This window comes from Cryptomeria japonica, chromosome 5 (genome assembly GCF_030272615.1).
Source record: "Cryptomeria japonica chromosome 5, Sugi_1.0, whole genome shotgun sequence".
Lineage (NCBI taxonomy): Eukaryota > Viridiplantae > Streptophyta > Pinopsida > Cupressales > Cupressaceae > Cryptomeria > Cryptomeria japonica.
In genome coordinates, this window is record NC_081409.1 from 328755409 (window position 1) to 328779412 (window position 24004).

General features: G+C 38.8%; 1 protein-coding gene and 1 long non-coding RNA gene across 3 annotated transcripts in view; one reads left to right on the plus strand and one right to left on the minus strand.

The window, feature by feature from the left end:
- Positions 1–24004, minus strand: part of LOC131062195 (DNA repair protein RAD51 homolog 3) — a 205242-nt gene that overhangs the window by 180040 nt on the left and 1198 nt on the right. For both annotated transcript variants that reach the window (XM_057995885.2, XM_057995886.2), the window contains exon 2: positions 9136–9237. In XM_057995885.2, the coding sequence (XP_057851868.2) occupies positions 9136–9237 (102 nt within the window). The remainder of the gene's footprint in view (positions 1–9135; positions 9238–24004) is intronic.
- Positions 20314–20950, plus strand: LOC131062221 (uncharacterized). Its single transcript, XR_009110828.2, has 2 exons — positions 20314–20394; positions 20489–20950. It is a non-coding gene; the product is annotated as an uncharacterized LOC131062221 (long non-coding RNA).

The window sequence follows — 24004 nt, forward strand, 5'->3', positions numbered from 1 at the left end:
GTGAAGAGCAGAAAATGGTCATTTGATCATCGAGACAACTATTTTTCCTTAAGGAAAAACAATACAAAACACTGAACATTAAAATTTCCAGGTCATTGAGACTGACTTAGGATCACAGTCACAGCAAGGTGATTTGACCTTGTTGAGATAGTATCAAAAATCTAGGACAGAATCCTTAAAGATGGTGAGGATAAGGCAGTCCTCGAGGCCAAAAGCAAACAAGTCCAAGAGTATCTTTCTCATCTACTTTATCCCATTGCAAGCCCACTAAGATTTGTAGCACAGATCTTGCAGTCCAATGAACAGCAAAGGAAACTAGATTAGCTAATCGCACATGGAAAGAACACAAAAAAGTGGATTGATAGAATTTTTCAGCAACGTTACATGCAATTGGCAGCTTATATGCTTTGTTGACCAAAGCACGTGAGGTGAAGAGCAATTAAGTACTCCACTTGTACTTAATTGGCTGATGACAATTGGGAATAATTAACATTCTTTAATTTGATTGACTTTCTCCATCATTACGTGACTATGATGGAGAGGGTCTCTACATATAAGCATTTTATAGAAAAATTCAATCAAATTAAGATCCTTGGTCCAATTAAATTAGTTGAAATGGATGTAATAACAAGTGTTGATGATGATCCTTCTTTCAATTGATTGGAGAAATATAAGCTTTTCATCCAACTTCTTGAGGATGCTATCACTATTTTGAGCGATCAAAAATCCAAACTCAATGAAATTGAGCGGCAACATATAACCACTATTGTAAATTTGGGTCCTTGTACATTTGCCCATGAAAATGCAATTCAAATCGAATGCGTTGATGAAAGAGAAAAATTTCCAAGGCTACTAAAAAACACACTTGGAGGAGCACAAACACATCGAAAATATGAAGTTGGCTTTCACCTGTAGGCATATCCAAGCAGGAAAGAAGGTTTTGAATGAGGTTGATACTACAATGACAGTGTAACTATACTTTAGATGTTTGAGGCTTTCATATGGATTCTATGCCTTGAGTCCAGGGATTCCTTCACTAAAACCAAAGAGCCCAACAAGATTCCTTGACAGATTCCATCATGTGGGATTCCAAAGTAGCTATTTTTGGCTGATCCTGCTTTTAGATCTGAAATATTTTTAGATGATCTTCTAGAAGGTCTTCATGCAGAGACTATCTTTTGGGAAAAAACCTATTTCAAGATTTATGATTTTAAATTATGTATTTTGTCTAGAACAACTACATATTTTAGGCTTGCTTTGATTGCAAGTAAAACATGCTTGTAATTTTGCACTAGAGCATGGACAACATAAGTAAGCTCTCTAAAGAAAGAATTTGCTTCTTTAGTGGCTTTACTTTTTGAACAAGATGTTGACCTCACAAAGCTTGAATAAAATCTTTGGACACTCTATCACCAACCTTCAAGAAATGAAGTTTGGCTTTGATTTGGACCCCTTTGGAAACAAAGGCATTGGCAACTTGCACTTGGTTGTAGAGGTTGGCAACCTAGAGTTACAAAGTATTGTGGAAGGGCATTACTTCGAGCTAAGTCGAGATGTCGTTGAGCTTTAAAGTCATGGCCACATAGAATTTAAGCCAAATGCATACCATAGATCCTCATGAAGTAAGTCATGCACATCATACGATTACCTCACCAATTAATCCAACCAAACTCTCCTTTCATACAAGGCAAAATCAGATATGAACTACAATGAGTTAATGCATGAGAAGTGATGTGTTTAGGAAGAATTGAGCATTTTCTATTGTGGGCTTCCCACTCAATCCAAAAGAAAATCAAAGAATATTAATAATAAAAAAGAAAAATATCAAACAAAGGCTCAACCAAAAAAGTGAAACAACCGACAAAGGAAAAGTATAGTTGCACCAAAATCATAGTACAATCAAGACATTTGATCACTATATCAAGCACACTATGCAAATTGGATTATGTAAAACCATGTGGAGGAAAAGTTTTAGCAACCACTATTAGGGTCATAAAATAGGCCAAATTTGTTGTGCATGTAGAAACATGCCTCACACTCATCACTTGTCCATCTCAATGAGCAGTGGCCCTAATTATCACACATCATCTCAACCATATTACAGTCATCATTAAAGACTTGCTATGTCTTACGCAGCTCATCTAAAAGCTAGAACCAAAGATGGATCATTTCAACCACATTCTTTGGGGCATATATATTGAGAAATTCAAGGCCTTTGTTATCCAAGTTGAAAAGGACACAAAGCCCTATTTGACATGTCACAATCATGCACAACATAGTGAGGTTGCAACTTGGTTGACACAAACATCATCAACCCTCTATGACCTTACTCATGATTGCTACTAAAAAGTCTATCTTGCCATACAATAGGAAAGACAACAAAAAGCAAAAAACCATATTGATCTTCTAAAAACCTAGACTGTCCAAAGAAAATCTCTCAGTCAAAACTCTCACACAATGTACTTCTCATGTGAGTCTATTAGAGCCCTAACATTCCATAAACAACAATTCATGATATCTAAGCATCTAAGGGCATATTCTTAGATTCAAAATCTTCCGATTCAATGCAATGTTCCCCTGTCAATGTACGATGAGGGTGTCAATGTACGATGTGTGACCGTACGGTGAGGGTGAGGATGTATAGTGAGGGTGCGGTTGTACGGTGAGGGTGTGTGAATGTACGGTGAGGGTGAGGATGTAAGGTGAGGGTGTGGATGTACGGTGAGGGTGAGGGTTGTACGGTGTGGGAACCGTATGGAGAGAGTGCAAACCGTACAGTGAGAGAACCGTACGGTAGTGGAGACTAGTCGCCCGAGCCAGGCCGTTCAAGGTGTGGTGTATTCGATCAAGTGTGGTATAGGGAAATGATGAAGCTTGCAATAAGGTTTGATGCCAAATAAATGATGAAGAAGAAGATTTAGATTTCAAGAATTTGCACAAGCCAAAGAATAGTCAGATTAATGCACTTCAAATTATAACAATCCTGGACTGAGAGCAGGGCAGAGTAGGGTGAGGAGTTACTCCCACCGAAACTACGAGTACCAAATAGGGAGGGTCTTTCACCTCCGAAATGGCGGATAACAGAACTCCAACAGGAATTCGCACAACAGAGAAAAATACCAAATTCGCATACCAACACAAATGACAGACTCGGCCATAAATATGGGCTCCGGGAAATTTCCTGAAGGGTTACAAACGGGCCGCCACAACCAAACTAAGACTTGACTAATCTAATTAAATAAAGGGCCTGAAAGATTTGTTATTAAATTTGGAGCCTTACAGTAAAGTATTTAAATTTTATTATTTAATTATATCGGGGACATCACAGTCCTCCAGGGCCAAAAATTTCTTGCCCTCAAGCAATTGCAGACTTGGATGCTCCTGAATTTGCTCACCTTCCCAGGTGGCATCCTCGATGGGTAGATCCTTCCAGCGCACAAGGAACTCCTTGACTGTGCGTGATCTCAGTCTCTTTTCTCTGACATCGATGATCTCCGTCGGTTCCAGAATTAGTTTTCCTTCTTCGTCGATGGGTGGCTGATCCTTGGACACTGTGACGCGCTGCCCGACGGCCTTCTTGAGACATGACACGTGAAAAACATTGTGAATCCGACTCCCCTCAGGAAGCTCCAACTCATACGCAACTTCACCCACCCTCTGAACCACCCTGTAGGGTCCATGGAAACGTGGTTTCAACTTCTCCTTACCACTTGTCTTCAAGGAGGATTGTATATACGGTTGCAGTCGGAGGTATACCAGATCGCCCACCTCAAAATTTTGCTCAACCCGGTGTCAGTCGGCATACATCTTCTGTTGGTTCTGAGCCCTCTGCAAGTTATCTTTGAGAGATGTCAAGATGTCCAAACTCTCCTAAAGCCAATCTTTGGCCCTCGGTGCACGACTATCTCCCAATGCCAGATCAACAAAATGAGAAGGTTCATAACCATGCAGTGCTTTGAAGGGTGGCATGCCTATCGACATGTGATAGGTGGTGTTGTAACAGTGTTTACCCAAATGTAGCCAGCGAACCCAAGCCTTCTGTTGTGCTGAGATGTAGTTCTTGAGATAACCCTCCAACCATTTGTTCACAATCTTGATCTGTCCATCTGTCTGCGGATGGTAGCTCGTGCTAGGCGACAACTCAGTTCCTGCCAACCGAAATAACTCCATCCATAAGGTACTCAGAAAACGGGTATCCCTATCACTTACTATGTTTCGCAGTAGATCATGTAAGCAGAATACCTCACGGAAGAATAAATCAGCCACTTGAACTGCTTGGTATCCTGTGGGGATGGCAAAAAAATGGGCATACTTGGTCAAGCGGTCTACTACGACGAAAATGCAATCTTTTCCTTGCGCTCTGGCGAACCCAGTAATGAAATCCATCGAGATGCTATCCCATTTCTGGTCGGGGATTGGCAGTGGTTGCAGCAATCAGGTCGGTAAGGTGTGCTCAGATTTGTTCTGATGACAGGTGGAGCATTCCCGCACATACTGCAGAACGTCGTTCTTAAGTCCCTTCCGGGAAAACCTTTCACGGATCTGTCTATAGGTTTTCAAGTATCCCGGGTGTCCGGCCAAGGGAGAGTCGTGCATTTCCTTCAGAATCTTTTCCTTCATCTTGGACTCGGGTACCAAATAAATTTTGTCCTTGTAGTAAATGATGTCATCAACCACCTTGTATCGGTCATCCTACACTTGACCATCCATCAGTTCGCAGGCAAAAGTATTATTGGAGTATTCAACCAACAAATGTTCCTTCCAATCCGCCGAAATCTGGGATAGAGAATATATGGCAGGCCTTCTTCACAGGGCATTGGCTACCACGTTATTTTTGCCCTTCACATACTCAATGTCGAAATCAAATGCCTGGACTTTGCTCACCCACTTCTGTTGTCGTTCATTCAGATCCCTCCGCTCCAAGAAATATCGCAGGCTGTTGTGGTATGTCTGTACGACAAACTTTGCCCCAACGAGGTACTACCAAAACTTTGTCAATGTGTGCATGATGGCGAGCATCTCCTTGTCGTAGATGGAGTACAACCGCTCATCTCCCAAGATCTTCCGACTCTCGAGCGCAATGGGGTGATGGTCTTGCATCAACACCGCTCCAATGCCTTCTCCCGAGGCATCGCACTCCAAGATGAAAGGGCGAGTGAAGTCTAGTAGTGCCAGAACCCAACACGTACTCACAACTTCTTTTAATTTGTTGAAGGTGTGTTGCGCCTGCGCATTCCAATGGAAGGATCCTTTCTTTGTCAGATCTGTCAGTGGTGCACCAAGCTGTGAAAATCCTTTCACAAACCTTCTATAATAACTGCACAATCCAAAAAATCCACGCAACTCCGAGAGAGTCTTGGGTGGAGGCCAATCCAAAATTGCCTGAATCTTCTCCTGGTGAACTTGTACCCCCCGAGCGTTGATGACGTGACCCAAGTACAGGACCTCGGTCATTCCAAACTCACATTTGGACCTTTTGGCATATATAATGATTGTGATTTCATAATCCCCAATACTTCATCCAAATGTCCTAGATGTTCCTCCCAGGTCTTGTTGTAGATGAGTATGTCATCGAAGAATACCAGTAGGAACTTACGCAGTTGCTTGTTGAAGATGTGGTTCATGCAGGACTGAAAAGTGGTCGGAGCATTGGTTAATCCAAATGGCATGACCAAGAACTCATAGTGTCCGTTATGGCAACGGAAGGTTGTCTTTTCCACATCTTGCTCCCTCATACGGATCTGATGGTAGCCGAAGCGGAGATCAATTTTGGAGAAATAGACTGCGCCATGTAGTTCGTCCACCAACTCATCGATCCTGGGAATGGGGTATCTAGTCAACACAGATTCTGAGAGTTTCGTCCTTCTTCTTCACCAGTACCACCAAGGATGCAAAGGGGTTAGAGCTAGGCCAGATCCATCCTTTATCGAGGAGTTCCTGGATCGTTTTCTCTATCTCTTCTTTGAACTTCTTCGGGTGGCGATAGGGTGTGGTGATAACGGGTTTTGCTCCTTCCTCCAACTCGATGGTGTGCTCAAACCCTCAATGTGGGGGTATACCAAGTGGAATATCAACAAAGACCAAACTATGCTTATCCAAAACCGCCTGAAGTTCCTCATCCTGGTAGTAAGTCGGTTGCCCTTTCACAGGTTTTGTCGAGATCAAGCAATGTGCTGCCCAAACTACTGCATCATCTCTGAAGATGGCTTCCATCTGTTTCGCGAAAATCTCTCTCGGGCCTCCATTCGACATTCCTCTGAGAACCACCTTCCTGCCATCCATCTCGAATGAGAACTCCATCCTTTTGAAGCTAGAGTGTATTGGTCGAGGGTCTCCATCCATTGAATGCCCAATATGACATCCGTGTCATCCAGATCTACTACAAAGAAATCGTTGGTCACCGTGTAATTTCCCATGGTGATGCTCAGTTGCAGAACCAGGTGAGTGCATGATAGGACGTTGCCTCCTGCCACCTTGACATCGAACCCTTCATGCTCCTTTGTACACAAACCCCTTCAGGTGACGAGTGATGAGTTTATGAAGTTGAGCGAGGCCCCACTATCGAGCATAACAAGGACTCGTTGCCCTTGAAGTGTACCATGCATCCCTCCAATCTTGGTTCAACTGTGCTTGCATCTCCTGAAAGGTGGGTTCTTGCTCCTCACGTGGCGCTTCTGATTTCTGAGGAAAAGTCGGCATCAATGGCCGTGAATGTGAGCGTTGGACGTTTGACCTTCCAATGACCGAATTATCGCCCTGCCCATTCTGTTATCCATTCGTTTTTTCCAAGGCCGATTGTCGTAAGGTTTCCTCCATGATTTGTTGTCATTGCTCCCCTCTGGTTATGGTCTCATTGAGTTGAGCTTGGCTTCTAGTTAGCTCCCTTAATAGTGCCATGACTTCTCTTGCAGGATTCTGTGGTTCCCCCATTCGATCGATCGAACGATACCTCCTTGTAGTGTACACTTGCATCCACTACATGACAGGCTGGCAAGATCACCAGCTCTGACACCACTGTAATGTTCCCTTGTCAATGTACGGTGAGGGTGTGAATGTACGTTGTGTGACCATACGGTGAGGGTGTGGATGTACAGTGAGGGTGTGTGATTGTACGGTGAGGGTGTGTGACCGTACGGTGAGGGTGTGGATGTACGGTGTGTGACTGTACGGTGAGGGTGAGGGTTGTACGGTGTGGGAACCGTATGGAGGGAGTGCAAACCGTACAGTAGTGGAGACTAGTCGCCCGAGCCAGGTCGTTCAAGGTGTGGTGTATTCGATCAAGTGTGGTATAGGGAAACGATGAAGCTTGCAATAAGGTCTGATGCCAGATAAACGATGAAGAAGAAGATTTATATTTCAAGAATTCGCACAACCTAGAGAATGGTCAGATTAATGCACTTCAAATTACAACAATCCTGGACTGAGAGCAGGGCAGAGTAGGGTGAGGAGTTACTCCCATGGAAACTGCGAATACCAAATAGGGAGGGTCTTTCACCTTCGAAATGGCGGATAACAGAACTCCAACAGGAATTCGCACAACAGAGAAAAATACCAAATTTACATACCAACACAAATGATAGACTCGGCCATAAATATGGGCTCCGGGAAATTTCCCAAAGGGTTACAAACGGGACGACGCGACCAAACAAAGACTTGACTAATCTAATTAAATAAAGGGCCCGAAAGATTTGTTATTAAATTTGGGGCCTTACAATAAAGTATTTAAATTTTATTATTTAATTATATCAGGGACATCACATTCAAAGTAGTTATTCTACCAAAAAACTGCTATTTCAAAGAGAACTCTTCCGATTGTAGGGTTCACTTTTCAATAATTTCTCCATCCTCCACAAATAAGAGGAGGGTTGTGAAAGAACCTGTGATTCTCTAATGAAGAAGATGAATGAAAAAACAAAATTTGCACTTAATTCTTGCAAGGCCAAAACACATACAAGTAGTGTTCTCAAAAACAAGGTTTACTAACCTCTTTGGAGAGCTCTACAAAAGGTAAGGGTGGTGACATATCCCCCTACTTGGCTTTGTCATTGACAATTGTGCAAGAGAGGAACAAACGTTGAGGCTTTAGGTGGCACCACTCCAACTTACAAAGCTCCTCCATTGTTGGAACCTACATGAGATTCTCTATTGTGTCCATTAACAACCCCCCTTTCAATTGCTAACGTTATTCCATCCTTCATTTTTTGCTTGAGGCAAATCTTCCTAGCTTGGAAGCTAGTTTGACTTTGTGACTAACTAGTGGAAAAAACCCTTCGTTAAGTTCTAGATAATGTTTAGTGTAACCACATGAGGGACCCCCAAAACATTAACCCAGCTTTTGAGCATGCTTTCAAATGGGATTCTACCAACAAGGTATCTTATGAGCATAAATTGATGTGACCATTTGCTTGTATTATTAAAATCAAGAAGTCAAAGGAAACATTTGAAGGAGTTTCAAAACTCTTACCTCCTAAAAGACCTCAAAACAAACTTCTTGGATTTTTTTGCATGTGATACGATTGTGCAAAGCTTCCAATCCAACCACTTTCACATTAACTACTGAATAATACTATTTTGGTGCTACTAAAAAGAAATAAACCACCCAAAGAGAAAGAAAAACAAAAACGTTTAATCAATAAATGCAAGATATGAAAATCCTACACTAATTCTGATTGGCCATGTGAAACTAAGGGACCAAGCAAGGGATTCAAGAATCACCACCAAACTAGCCTCTCTCCCTCTCTTGCTCTATGTATGGATTTTTTGGTTGCCTCTGCCTACGAATTTTATCTTTTGAAAAACACTTTGATTTAGACAATTAGAACACAAGTAAGATGAATTTTTAGGTCAATCATGTTACATGGGAAAAGAAAATATAAATTGAACTTGCTTCATTAACATACATCAATGACTTTAATTTCTATACAATGGCAATGAAGATTGATTTTAAGAGGTAAAAACGCATTAAGTTATATATGCACCATTAAAAATAAAAGAAAGGTTTGAAACTCAATTCTATGACATCAGACTAGATACATTTCTGCTATGAAAATAAAAATAAAAATTGTACATAGTTATAATGGAGATGCATAAGGAATATTTAATCAATTACAACTAGAAGGAGATATGATGACTTACCAGCAAGAAGGCTACCAATTTGAGGTGACTTCACATCCATCCCCTTTCTATGCCAAGCAACCTTTAAGATGTCTAATGCCTCTTCATGGGAAACATTGATCTCTGCAACCAAACCAAAACCAACGTTTAGGTTCCTTTTAAAAATAGCAATAACAACAATAAATGAGCAAGTTTCAAAATCTGCCAAAGAGCGTAGCAAATTGGGAAAGACAAAAATTTGAAAGGTTTGGTGCATATATGTAAATATGTTCCAACTTTTTTTACAAAAAGAAGAAAATTGTCTATGAAAAAACGTTTCTCAAAATTTGAGGCCTTTAATCTAATTGGCCATGAAACCATATAGATCATAGATCCAGGGGTCTTCAATAAGTTTTGCTTTGAGGTCCACTAAATTAAGCATGAGCAATTACTTGGTGCTTCTTTTGTTCATAATTAGACCTCCAAACAAGAAGTGGATGTCATACATATCCCTCTTCTTTCAACTAGCTCCATACTATGAATCTATGGCATCAGCTTGTCAAGCAAACTCAATAGCCAAGACCTAGTCTATGACATACTTTGCAAGCCAAAAGGATTCCTCTTTGAAATTATGCAGTCAAATCATTGTATAATAAGCTTCAAAGTACCAATCCACCAATATTTTGATATTAGTTAGCAAAACTTATTGCTTTACACTAAGCCAAATGAGCTATCCATAGTTTAGATCTACAAGAATGGGAGCCAAGAATCCCTCTACGAACTCAGAATAGTCTAAAGTTTGGCCAAGCACCAAGGTCCATGCAAACACACAAACAATTCTTGGAGTCAATGACTCATCCATGCTCTTCATATGAAGAAATGCCTATAGAACTAAGCATTTTAATAAATGACCAAATGCAAAAGGAAGGAGTTCCTAAACACTCATTGTGAATTGAAGTGGCTTGGTAATGCTTGGTGTCAACAATGACTGCTACAAAATCAAACAAGAACAATCATTTCTAAGCAATTGTTTTGAGTTTGTGGAGAACATCTAATTAGAAGTCTATTATGAGGTATTCACACATCGCCCCATCGCAAATGGGGACCCCACTTTTTTTTTTGCTTTCTAGGTAGTGTTTGAGTCTTTAGCTATTAGCCTTTGCATTAGAGAGGTATAGGCGCTCAAATGGCTAGGAGTCAGGTGGACAGTCTTGCATGAGTGTGAGGTAAGTAAGTTTGCAAAGTCTAGATATCATGAGTCCAACCATGAGTGAGGAAGGATCATTAATTTGAAGGTCACTTAAAGTGCTCCTCTTAAAGGAACAAACTTCACTTCATGAACACTCCTTGTGTAGCAAATTTCTTGCACTTCTCCCACAAAGCGAAGATTCACTCTAAGATCTCATGTTGAGCAAGTCATCATGTATTGAAATTGAGAAATGAAAGTGAACAAAGGAGAGTTTAGTCTTGATTTCAAATCCACTTCATAAGCTAAACCACAGGAGAGACTTCATCTTCAAGGTCAGGAGAATGAAATTCGAACTTCATGAGTTGAACATTTGGAGCGAACTTCATGAACTGGGAATTTGGAGCGAACTTCATGAACTGAACATTTGGAGCGAACTTCTTGAATGAACACACAAGAGAGAACCTCACCTTCAAGCCTTCATGAACAAAATTGGAAGTAAAGGAGCGAAGAGTACTTGACAGCATTTAACCTTGAATGGATTCAATTTGAAATGAACTTCACGAACTCAACAACACAGGCGAACTTCGTGAGTTCAAGATTTGGAGCGAACTTCATGACTTGCACATTTGGAGCGAACTTCATAAGTTGAACATTTGGAGCAAACTTCGCCTTCAAGCCTTCATGAGCGAAATTGAAGATAGAGGAACGAAGGAAATTTGGAGCACGCACTTCATGTTCAAACACTCAAGAGCGAACTTCATGAGTTGATGATTCGGAGCGAACTTCATGTCTGAGAGATTTGGAGCGAACTTCAGGAGTCAAGGAAATGGAGCGAAATTCATACAAAAGCGAACTTCATGAGTTGGAAAATTAGAGCGAACTTCATGAACTCAATAAGATGAGCGAACTTCATGTAGGGAGCTTCAAGAGCGAATTTCAACTTCATAGCTCAAGGTATATGAGTGAGTTTTACATTTTGAGGACGAATGAACTTCACAAAATGGTGTATAAGAGCGAACTTCATGAACTCACCCACATGAGCAAATATCACGATTTGATTTACATTAGCAACTTCATAATCTCAATAAGGTGAGCAACTTCAAAAGTCAAGGTATACGAGCAACTTCAAGATTAAAGCATGAAGAGCCAACTTCAAAAATCAATGCACATAGGCGACTTCAGGAAATGAGATACATCAACGAAGTTCAAGAATCCATCGGTATGAGCGAAGTTCAAGAAAATGGAGGAGAGCAAGTTCAAAAGAAAAGGGTAACTGCAATATTCCCACTAATTTTTTCGGTTTTTATAAACAACAAATACTACAATGCACCTGTTAAAGTTAGGAAAGATAATCGTAATACTGTTGAAGGTAACCCTTCCACTTTCTGATCACCAAGAGCCCAATGTGGGAAGGTGAGAGCATACGGTGATAAGGGGATCGTTAGCTCACTCATTTGCTGGAAATTACAATGCAAGTACAATATTGGGCAGCAAGCCAGCCCCTTCCACTTTTCAGCGGGATGGAGACCAAGAACTTGGCGGTAAACCAGCCAAGGGAACAAGAGCATAACCAAAATCAAATCACTCTACCGCTTATGCAGCAGGAGGACTTTACATAAAAACTATCACTCAACCGCATATTTCAGCGGGAGGACAATATCACTCAACCACTTTCTCAGTGGGAGGACAAAGCTGAATTACAAAACATGAAGCCGGCTAAGCCATCCTCTTCCACTTGTTCAATGGGAAATACCATATAATGCAACTAGAATGATTGATCAGTACTACTGAAACAATCTTACAAAGATAGAGATGCGAGAGAAGATAGAGTTAAGTACATATCTCAAGTATTCAATATCAAATTCACACAACAAAATCACTACTTGTTGTTCTGAAATTAGAGTCAATAATACGCTGAACCAGCCACACCCAAATCCACTAAAATGCTCGTAACTTTCCCAAAACTGAATGAAATCACATCAAACCAAATGCAAATGAATAGCATAACTTAGGCGATCAGTTCAATACCTTAAAATAGCAACTTGAGAGCCACAAGAGTGATGCACGCAACCCAATGCAAATCTGGAAATGGCGATATAGCTGAATATTTCGATTTGCAATCATAAATTGGAGAGTTCCCCAAATACCACACCAATGTAGAAGAACTATTGTCTCTCCAATACGCTTCTAATGAGACTTCACCCAAAACGATGCACCCAACACGCAGATAGCTATGAACAAAACACACTTCCAGCCAACACACACCAGCAACTCCAAAAAATGCAGCAGCACACAACTCTTCAAAAACACACCCAATGCAATCCCAAGTAGCACCAAGTAGTTCATAAATTCGAACCACAGCTAGGAGTGATGTCTCACACTCGAAACTGGAAAGAAAGATCTAGGAGGTTTTCACCCTCGAAGTCTGGAGTCATTCCAACAGCATAACAATATATTTTCTCTGGATACCAAATGAGAGGCCAAGCACCTGTATTTATAGATTTTTCCCTCTGAAATTGAAATGCAAATGGCACCCAAAACCATTGAAATTCAATTTCATTTCATGTCATAGCCTCCCCTAGACATGGCGTTAATTTTCCCAAACTCCCGAGGCAAAGTTCGAACTTTTTCCTAGGTGACAACTTTGCAATATAAAATAATATAAACATGAAATATTTCATATTTCTCAACGCCACCTTTTTAATGCCACTGACTTAGGAAAATAACAATATTGTTGGCAGATAGATATTTTTCCTAAGTTGCCCATAACACAATTAATCAGTAATAAAAATAATTAAATATCAAACCTTAGGATAAGGAATTAATATTTAATTAAATAACTTATAACTCCAATACTGATTAATACCAAAATCAAGGCTGAAGCTGTGCGATGAAGACCACTGAACTGTGCTGAGTCAGGACCATGTCCGAGACTGCTAAAAATAGACATGCTCAACACAGCCACTTACTAAAAATAGTAAGTCAAGAAATACTGCTCCGAAAAACATAATCTTCGCACCCAGAGAAAGACTTTGGAAAGCTCAGTAGAACTACATCATCCAAACAGCCAAATCCTAACTTACTAAAAATAGTAAGTTCTAACTTCACCAAAGAATCAAATGCATGTTATGCCACGCTGGAGTTCACGGAAAACCCAAAAGGAAACCATAAGCAGAATTGAAGAATTCCCTCCTGACAAACCCTAAAAAGCTCGTGCAGAACTCCACAAAAGTTGGAAACCCTAATTCTCCCTTCCAAATAGCCTACAGGTCTCCGAAATAGGCCAATGGACCACTGAATGCACATCACTGAGAAGGGGACATTATAGTAACTTAATGAACATCAAGGGTGAAGTAAACTTCAAGAGCTCCTCTCTAAGAGCGAAAAAAACAACTTCAAGTGTCCCTTCATAAGGGCGAATTCTCTTTATATGCTCTTATTAAACTTATATATCAAGTGTATTTAATACTTGCTTGTTTGTTTTGTAGAAGATGAAGAAAGAAATAAGGAGATCACACAAGAAACATTCGCTTACATAAAGACGTGATCTAGAACATCAATGACATGAAGGAAGTCACAAGAGAAGGAATTCCGAAGGAGAGAGACAATGGTGACATCAGAAGTTCATTAATACTTCAAAACTCAGATTTATACCTTGCACTTCTGTGATCAAGGCATTAGAGGACAATTTCAGAAGAGTTAATCAAAGTTCGAAGATTATCGTCATCATCGCTAAAGCTGGATAATGTTGAGTATCAAGAAATATTCCTTCATGATGATCTATCAAGCCTACAAGTGCAAGATAAAGGTGAAATCCTAGTCATCGTCCCAATCAGCACTCGCCAATCAAAGAAGTTCCACATCAGCATGTCTTGATTCAATGTACCTGACTCACTCGTGATGGCACAAACTCCGAGGCACCTACCCTTGTTATTTATTGGTCATACCAAAATGTTGTAATTATTTCATTGGCCAGAACTGAATTTGTTGTAACAAACCCTAATTAGGGTTTTCATTGTAAAATCTCAGCCATTGATTTCAAATGGATCTGAGCCATTGAATTGTATTGAGAGCACTATAAAAGGCTCAAGTCTCTCATTTGTAAAGGTTAATAGTTAATAGTTAGTAGTAGAGGAAGAATGGAATAGAGATTAGAATAGAAGTTAGATTAGGAGTGTTGAGACATGGACCAGCTAGGACTCAAACTTAGGACCTTCCATACGTTGCTGGAGTGCTCTACCACTGAGCTACTGGCCCCTCTTGGACCATTCCATCATCGTTCCGGGTGTCGTTAATTTCCAATACCAACACCCCCCCTTAAGCCACACCTCTCGTGTGCTTGGGGCTCCTAGCCTGGACTTGGCTTCGATACCATGTTGAGACATGGACCAGCTAGGACTCGAACCTAGGACCTTCCATACGTTGCTGGGGTGCTCTACCACTGAGCTACTGGCCCCTCTTGGACCAGTCCATCGTCAGTCCGGGTGTGGCTTATTTCCAACACCAACAAGGAGAAGGCAAAGATTGTTGCCAAACCTTGTTGTAAAGAACAATTGATTTCATTGAAGTTATGGCGAATTCGATTTGTTGCTTCAACAACTTGCATGGTCTTTACTTCTCAATTTATTTTCATGTTGATTAGATTGAATGCAAGGATTTGTTGAATGTATTTGTATGGAATCCATTTAGTCTATACCACTACCCTCTTGTTGATTGTAAGTGTGCCTTGCATGGTCAACTGGAGTGATATGAGCTTAAATTCAAATTGTTATGCGTCCATTGTTTATGCGTTAACTTGAATGGTGAGCAATGTTCGATGGAAATGATTTGAACATCTTTGAAATGCCCTTAAAAGATTGCACTGAGCTTGTGTAAAATTGTTCAAGTTGATGGTGAGACAATGCTCAGTAGGGTTCCATCTAATCATTCATCCATCTTCTTACATTCTAGGCCTTAGAATAGACCTTCTCAACCCTTTCCTTTTGTCATTTTTTTAAATTCGAGCTAGTCTAGGACAAAAGAATCACCGTATTGCAACATCAGCTGATCAAGTTCCAGCGATTCAAGCATTCGACAATTCGACGTAAGTCCCCTTGTGATTCCAGCATAATCACATCAACCAACAGAGCTTTTCCACACGTAGTGACCCTACATTCATGAACCTTGGAGTCTTCTCAAATGATCCTTAAGCTAATCTTCAGCATTTGAGAGATTTTATTCAAGAGAGGATAAGATACTTCAGGTATTTTATTTTGTGTTTGTATGTGCCTAAAAAACATATCAACAAAGTCCTACACCATTTTGTGGTCATCTAGGCCAAAGTTCAAACCTAACATCGAACACATGTCCCAAACATCACTTTTGAGTGAGTGGTTCCTATAACTGTTGTGGAAAGCCTCCATGATATGGGGAAGCCAAAGCATCCCTCGATATTGTCAAGCTTATCTCAACCCAAATTTTGTTACTTCAAATAATCTTGGCCTTAGCATCATAACAATCCATGCAAACTTGAAATTAGATCCAAACATAGGTGTACTTGATGTACAGGCAAAAGTGGAATACCATATTCGAATTCCAAAACTATGGTTGTCCACTAATTGGAATCTCTCTAACATGCATTCATGAGTGCCTTCCCACAGATTCTTTGTTTATTTGATAGCATGAGATCAAAGACACCATCCATGTAATCAAAGACCAGGGAGGAATCTACACACTTTCCTTTTTTATGGTTCTTACACTCCCCTATCCTCTAGGAAGCCTCTCTTGAGAAAGAGCTAAGGCATATGATTTTCTTTCTTTATACTCCATAAGCAAATCAATGTGCTATCGAAGTTGGTCTTCTCTTCTTCATTTTGGCATCCTAGCTTATAGTTGTTGAGCTTCTTTCATTTCTTTCCTTAGTTGACAAGGTGATAGAGAGAACACAGAAGGCAAAGAGCTCTCAAGAAGTTTGCAAAATGGCTTTCAAAGACAATAACATTTTCAAAGCCAACTAAACTTCTATCTTTAGTTGCTACATGGCACAAGCTATGGGAGTGTCATTTATTGTCCAACACCTCACGATCTAAATGCAAGTTGGTGAACTAACACTTGTACATTATTTTCTATCTAATCAATGTCTTTTCGCTTGCACAAGATCTGATTTTCTCTCCTACAAATTTGAAATCGTTTTGTGACAAGACATGAAATAATTGGAAAATACACACGATGCAACTAACTACCCATTCCTAGCAGCTTTTTGAAATGATTGTGCTTTTTGAACATGAATACCCAAATTTGATGTGATAATACCCTTTTAAAAATTATTGTTCTTGGTATGATGAACACAAATTCAAAATCGATGTGATTAGTATTTGTAGGAGTTAAGTAAACAAGCTTAATCCATTAGGTATCAATGATTCAAAGTCTCAAACTATTACCCTTAGCTGCCAAGATTGACTAGGCACTTTTCCAACCCATCGTTTCTTTATTTGTTCCAAGGTAATGATGTGGCATCCTCACTTTCTTTGTTAGCAATTAAGGAAATCTTTTGAATTTTGAAGAAAATGGCACCAAGGCCATGTCATCACAAGAACTAATCCCACTAGATCCAAGAGCTCTACAACCCAAAGGGAAAAGGCTTGAAATCCAAACAGAACAAAAACTAAACTAAACAAACCACGGACAAGAAAATCTAGAAAATATAGTACAGTATATATTAACGAAGGAGCTTATGCAAGAACCTAGGTATGGCACTCAAGATATATCATTTTAATCAAAATTTGCAATAGATTACCAATAGTGTTCATGAGCTTGAAACAATTAGCTTCCTTAGAAGTTGAGATCATGCAACATCTACTCCACAAGGAATTGAACTCAAAATGTTCTCTGGCCTTTGAAGTTCTTGAGTCCCATTTTATGACAAAGTCACCGACTTGAAAATCTAGCTCAGAAGAGCATTCGTCATTTGACAATTCATTGTTGGTCACATCAAAATCCTCACGAATTCTCATTTTTCCTCCAATTCTAGCAACTTGGCCAATTGGATCTCCATAGCTCCATTCTCCTCTATCTATACTTGTTTTATCAATTTAAGTGAGGGAAGCCCTAGGGAGATTGGTAAAGAAGCCTTTACCATATACTAGAGTGTAAGGGGATGTATTGATATCTTTTTTGGAGTTATATGATCTACCCATAGAGCTTGCTTTACATGTTAATGCCATACTCTTTGCTATTCGGAGTTGACCCTTTTAATAATTCTAATTAAATTCATATCGGTAGACTCCATGAGTCCATTACACCACGACTAATAAATTGAAAATGTTTTTATATAGATTCCATGCTTGAGAAAACTGTGAAAGCTTTTGCATAATCTGAATATAACAATATGGGGAACCCAAAACCTAGTGACCATATCCTCCAAGAAGTTGATAATCACAACTTTACTAGCCTCTTTAAAGGGTACTACTGCTATCCACCTTGTGAGGTAGTCTGTACCAATGAGGATCCACTTGTATTCAGCACTTGAAACGAGATTTATAATGCCAACAAAATCTAGCCCCAATAAGCAAAGGGCTCATTTGTGGATGTCAAGTTTAGGGAAAGCATTGCATTTTGTCTTTTTTCAACAAAAAATTGACATTGTTGGCACTTGCTTATCCACTTGTAGCAGTCCACAAACATTGTGGACTAGTAATATCCTGCTCAAATTGCCTTTGCAGCCATTGTGCAAGCTAAGAAATGTCCTCTTGGGATTCCTTCGTGAAACTCATGTGGTATCTTTTCAACTAAATTCTCTAAAATACTAAGTGAGATCCCATCAAAGCTACTTCTAAAGAGGACCTTGTTGTCTAAGGAATAGGGTATTCCTTGTAGTTGATAGGTGCTTCTTTTAGAAGAAGGTACATCAATTGGGCACTGCCTAATTTCCATGAATCAAACTATTTCACCCATCCATGACCTTGGTTCTCCTTCATGATTTATTGAGATGACCTATGCCTCAATATTCTAACTAGCTAGTAGCTTAATGTTCTCAAAATGTGTTGGCATATAGCCCTCCCTCTTACCGATTCGATTCGCCTTATGTCTCATTAAATTAAAGGATTTTCTTAATCCAATTTGCTCTTTCTCCACTTATTTTTCCTTCCATGATCTGTTCTTTGATACTCAAATGGATGACATGTTATCCTATTTTTGAATATCAAGTGACTAAATTTCTTTAGCCCTTTGATCAATGCATAGGTTTTTTTGTCAACAAAGTTATATTTGACCTCATACTCCTTGAGATTTATGATAGTGAATGCAATTGGATGCTCACTATGTTGTCATCCTTAGCTATGCTATGATCACCTTTGAAGACAAAAATGATGAAATCCTTTGAAAAATACAAATGTCTCAATACAAGAGTTGTTGCTATGGCCTACTTGATTTCTTTTAATGCTTCCCTCCCTTCCAAAGTCCACTTGAATGCTTGATCCTTCTTGAGCATAAGAGTACAAGTTTTCACCAATACGGCAAAGTCAAAGATAAACTTGCCAATAAAAAGAAAAGATCATAGCACCTTCTTGAATACCGACAAGGAGAGCTCAAGGATAGCTTGTACCCTATCTAGACCAATAGAGATCCCTTTAACACCACATGTCCAAGAGTTCCCAAAGATACACTTCTTTGGGTTGAGAGATATTCCAAATTCTTTGCATCTATAGAAAACTTGTTTGAATACATGAAGTGATCCTCCTTCCTTTTTGAGAAAACCATGAGATCATCTAGCTAAATCAAAATGATCCCATTTACCAATTCTTAGAAGGCAATACACATTGCTTGTTGCAAGGTAGCTCCCATGTTTGATAGACCAAAAGGCATTTTGGCATATGCAAATGTTGCCCACTTATGCAACTAACATTTTTTTATGCAGATCTTCTTCCTTACCTAAACTTGATTGTATCCCAACAAGTCATCTAACAACCATTTAATTTGAAACCAACCACTATTTACAATAACTACTCCATAGAATGTAGTGGATAGCAGGTTGTATAGGGGAGTAGATGCGTTGGGGAATTTCTTTATGCAGATAAGGGTGGCTAATGGGACCGGTATGGAGCGATTGAGAATCCATTTCCCACTATGAGATTTATATGAGGTATCCTTCTCTCAGAGGCTAACCCCCTTACATAAACGAAAGGAAGATACAAGGAAATGCATGGAGAGATCCTTAGAGAAGGGCCTTGAGACCATCTTTCCTTATGATTATGGTATCAATGGTTGTTCATCCTCGTAAATCCCATTGTGTAAGTCATGTATCGTAAATCATGTATGGTTATCGTGATGTTTGAATGTGTATTACGTAGAAGGGATGGTAACAAGGCAATGGTTTTGTGCTTCCTTCATATAAGAACCAATATGAGAACTATGATGCTTTCTAAGAATGGTAACATCATGAGTGATGTTTATAGTACAATGAAAAGAATAATGTAAAAATAAAAGTGATAAGATCCAAGGTGTTACACTAGATTGCTTCAATCAATGGCACAACAAAAAATGAATTATCAAATTGATAACCGCTTCAAGGCATGTAATTCTGCATCTGATCAAACTGACATTAGTATTCCTTTTCTTTAATTCACACAAACAACGAGGCCTTCCTTGCTCATGTAGATGCTCTAACCAATGGTGCAACAATTTTGAATTGTCAAACTGACAAGTACAAAATGATACTCGGCCCGTTGATCTTAAAGAAGATCGAATAGTTCCAAAGTTCTTCATTGTGATCTATTAGAAGGCTCTAATACCAAATGTTGTAATGAATCGACGAGGGAAATGGGCACACAAAGTAAAGTGCATCGATGCTAATTTATTGAAGAGGGAAAAAATTACATCATTTGTAACTTATATCTTGTAAGTTAATTATATTATTGAAATACACTTGCAACATTATGCACAAAAATACCTTATGTCTACATATACATTATGTCTAATAATGGGGTAACAAATCCCTTTTATTCCTTCACATAAGCTTTGGGCATCTAATCCTATTTCCCTTTAACTTGGATCTCAGGCCCTAGAAACTACAGCTGCCACTAAGAAAGCGATTTCTGATTTCTGAGGAGATACTTAAGCAGATTTGAGGAGTTTAGGTAAGGAAACGTTTTGCTTTGTGTTTAAGTTCCTTTTTTGACACATTTAGACTTTGTTTTCTGAACTTTAATACACTTTTAACTTCTTTTATAGCAAAAATGAGAATAGTGATGAAGAAAACCATACCAATCAGTCAAATGGGGAAAAAAGAGTGTGGAGCTTGGTTGGCTGGAAATCAAGCTGTAAGTGCAAACATTAACAAATCCCATTAAAATGACTCCAACCAATTCTGAAATTTCAGGAGATTCAAAGGGTATGGTCAAAGCAACTGAACCCATACAAGGAAAAGGCAAATAATTCCAGGGGTCCAAACCAATATGATTTATAAATTTTATGTTTCGGTTCACATATCATGGATGCCTTTCCAATGCTTGATTTAGTTAATAGATTGTTTAGCAATGCAGAAAATATTTTGGTTCTTTTATATTTTCAATGTGATGTTCTCTGCCATCCCTGATAATTATGCATGTTGACCCCCTGTTTCTTACTGTTCACATCCAAAATCTTCATGTAACATAGCAATTTCTCAAATTATAATATATAATGTTTTATTGAGATTCAATTGTTTAGTTTTGAGTAAATCTTTATCAATCTATATTTCATGAGTAGTGATTCACAAGAATCCATCTTTCATGAGCATGAATAGGCCACTTAGCACTTCATTGCATCTAGGTGATGCTTACAGGAATCAAACAAGCTAAGTGGGCTTCACCTTGGGGGAAACTTCATTCTTAAGTGTGGTTAAGTCAAAGTAGTAGTGGGATGGCTTACCTCACTAGAAGTCCCAATGCTTCACCTCTATGAACATCACCTTGATGAAATGAGTCTCAAGTGGACCATTCATCCTTGTGAGAAATGGGTTCTTGTGAACCACTACTCATGAAATATGGGTCAATAAGGATTGAATCAAAACAATGTAATTAAATCCCTATTGAATACATTGTGAAAACACCACCTAGATGTAAATTTATCAACTGTTTCTAATTAGCTTGTTGTAGATCTATTTCATGTCCTTGTATATGTGGCCTTTCTTGACACGACAATGTGATTAAATATGATGATTTTGTTAATGTATACTTATTTCAAGAACAAAAGCCATATAGATTATTTTATAGTGCCTTAATGATAGAAGTTATTATTTCTGTTTTGGCATGTGGCAAATTCTAATGCTTAGAATTGACAAAGTTTGCACAAACCACAGCCAGAGTCGTGACTTTCAAAGAGTCAATTCATTTTGGCTAAATCTGGAACACTCAGCACTCAGACTTAGAAAACTTTGTGACTGAATTGGAAATTCATGAAACTATGACCAAGGCTCCAATTAAAAGTAATATTTTGCCTGTTGCAACATAGGAAACCCCAAAGGGATTAAACTAAAACACTTGAAAAGAGTGTAAATAATTTATTTTTTTAAACTTTAATAAGTTGAATGATACATTGAGTTAGCATTACATTTAGATTACACAACGGAAGACTTAACATCTAAAGGGTTTCCCAACTTGGTTAACATGGTTTAAACTAACATTGCTTAGCATTAATTAATCCAATTAAGTTGATTAAACATAAAAACATAATTACATTTAATCCAAAGGTTACTTGATCCAATAGTATAAAAAAATTATTAACATGTCTAGGTTTCGTTCATTAGGATTCCATCCATTACATTGCATCTAATATTCGAATAAAACATATGCATTAAACATTTAATTTCCATTCATACATTGTTTGCATCATAAGATAAAAATACATTACATTTCACTAAACCACTAAGTCTCAAAAGATCAGATAATGTTTACATTACAATTTACATCTTGCCATAAAGGCATACATATCAAATAATTACAACTAACCATATAAGGTCCATGATATACAAAGAATGATTCAAAATAACAAATAGGATCCAACTGAATAACAAGACGCTTGAATCCAAGCGCGACTGTAACACCTATGAAACCAACTCCCGCAAGAAGGAAAAAACACACCCGATAGAAAGTGGCACTACCACCCAACCATGTGGCTCAAAAAGAACCACCCCACCGTGCTAGGAGATAGAAATAAGACCCACTAGCAACCTATAAGGTTTGCACACACATGGTCGAAAACACATCAGAAAGACTCACATGAAAAACTCGCAGAACATGACTCCACAACAAACTCAAGTGAAACCAACAAGGTTACACACTAGTGACCATAAGAGAAGAGTGTCATCACATGGTTTGGTATGGCTATCCTGGCATGCCTTCATAGGTCTCGACCCCCATCGTGGGTTATCCTGGTAAGCTCTCCCGAACCCTCAACCCCATCCAAGTCTCATGTGGACCCAAACAATCCTTTCGTGAGGACAAGGTTGTTGGTTTGCCATTATAGGCCTTCTCACTACATCCTGAGTCACTAGTGTGTAGCCTTGTTGGTTTCACCTGAGTTTGTTGTGGAGTCATGTTCTGCGAGTTAATACTTCATGTGAGTCTTTCCGATGTTGTGTTTTCGACCATGTGTGTGCATACCTTATAGGTTGCTAGTGGGTCTTATTTCGATCTCCTAGCACAGTGGGGTGGTTCTTTTTGAGCCACATGGTCGAGTGGTAGTGCCACTTTCCATCGGGTGTGTTTATTCTTTCTTGCGGGAGATGGCTTCATAGGTGTTCCAGTTGCGCTTGGATTCGAGCGTCTTGTTATTCAATTGGATCCTATTTGTTATTTTGGATCATTCTTTGTATATCATGGACCTTATATGGTCAGTTGTAATTATTTGATATGTACGCCTTCATGGCAAGATGTAAATTGTAATGTAAACATTATCTGATCTTTTGAGACTTAGTGGTTTAGTAAAATGTAATGTATTTTTATCTTATGATGCAAACAATGTATGAATGGAAATTAAATGTTTAATGCATATGTTTTATTTGAATATTAGATGCAATGTAATGGATGGAATCCTAATGAATGAAACCTAGACATGTTAATAATATTTTTATACTATTGGATCAATTAACCTTTGGATTAAATGTAATTATGTTTTTATGTTTAATCAACTTAATTGGATTAATTAATGCTAAGCAATGTTAGTTTAAACCATGTTAACCAAGTTGGGAAACCCTTTAGGTGTTAAGTCAAGTCTTCCATTGTGTAATCTAAACATAATGTTAACTCAATGTATCATTAAATTTATTAAAGTTTAAAAAATATATATATTTACACTCTTTCCAAGTGTTTTAGTTTAATCCCTTCGGGGTTTCCTAGCGGGTCGTTACACATCTTGCAACAGACAGGCTGTGAGTGAATTACTATAGAGTGCTAACCATCAAAGAAAGGGTACCACAAAATATTTTATTTTTCTTGCAATGTAATTCTCTAAAGATGTAAAAACTGTCTATTAGTAATTTGGTACGAACGCTGTTGGATTTAGTAATTTTATTCATGCAATACTTTAGTAGGATTATGCATAATAGCATGGTCGCTCAGCTTCTTTCTTGAAATCTAGAACTGAAAGAAAAGATCTGGCATACTAATTGACAAACTCCATAACAGCACTTTTCCCTTTCCAAATGATATGCCTAATGTCCCATTAGCATTGACTTGACTATTCAGTTCAGAGTTTGATTTGATTTTG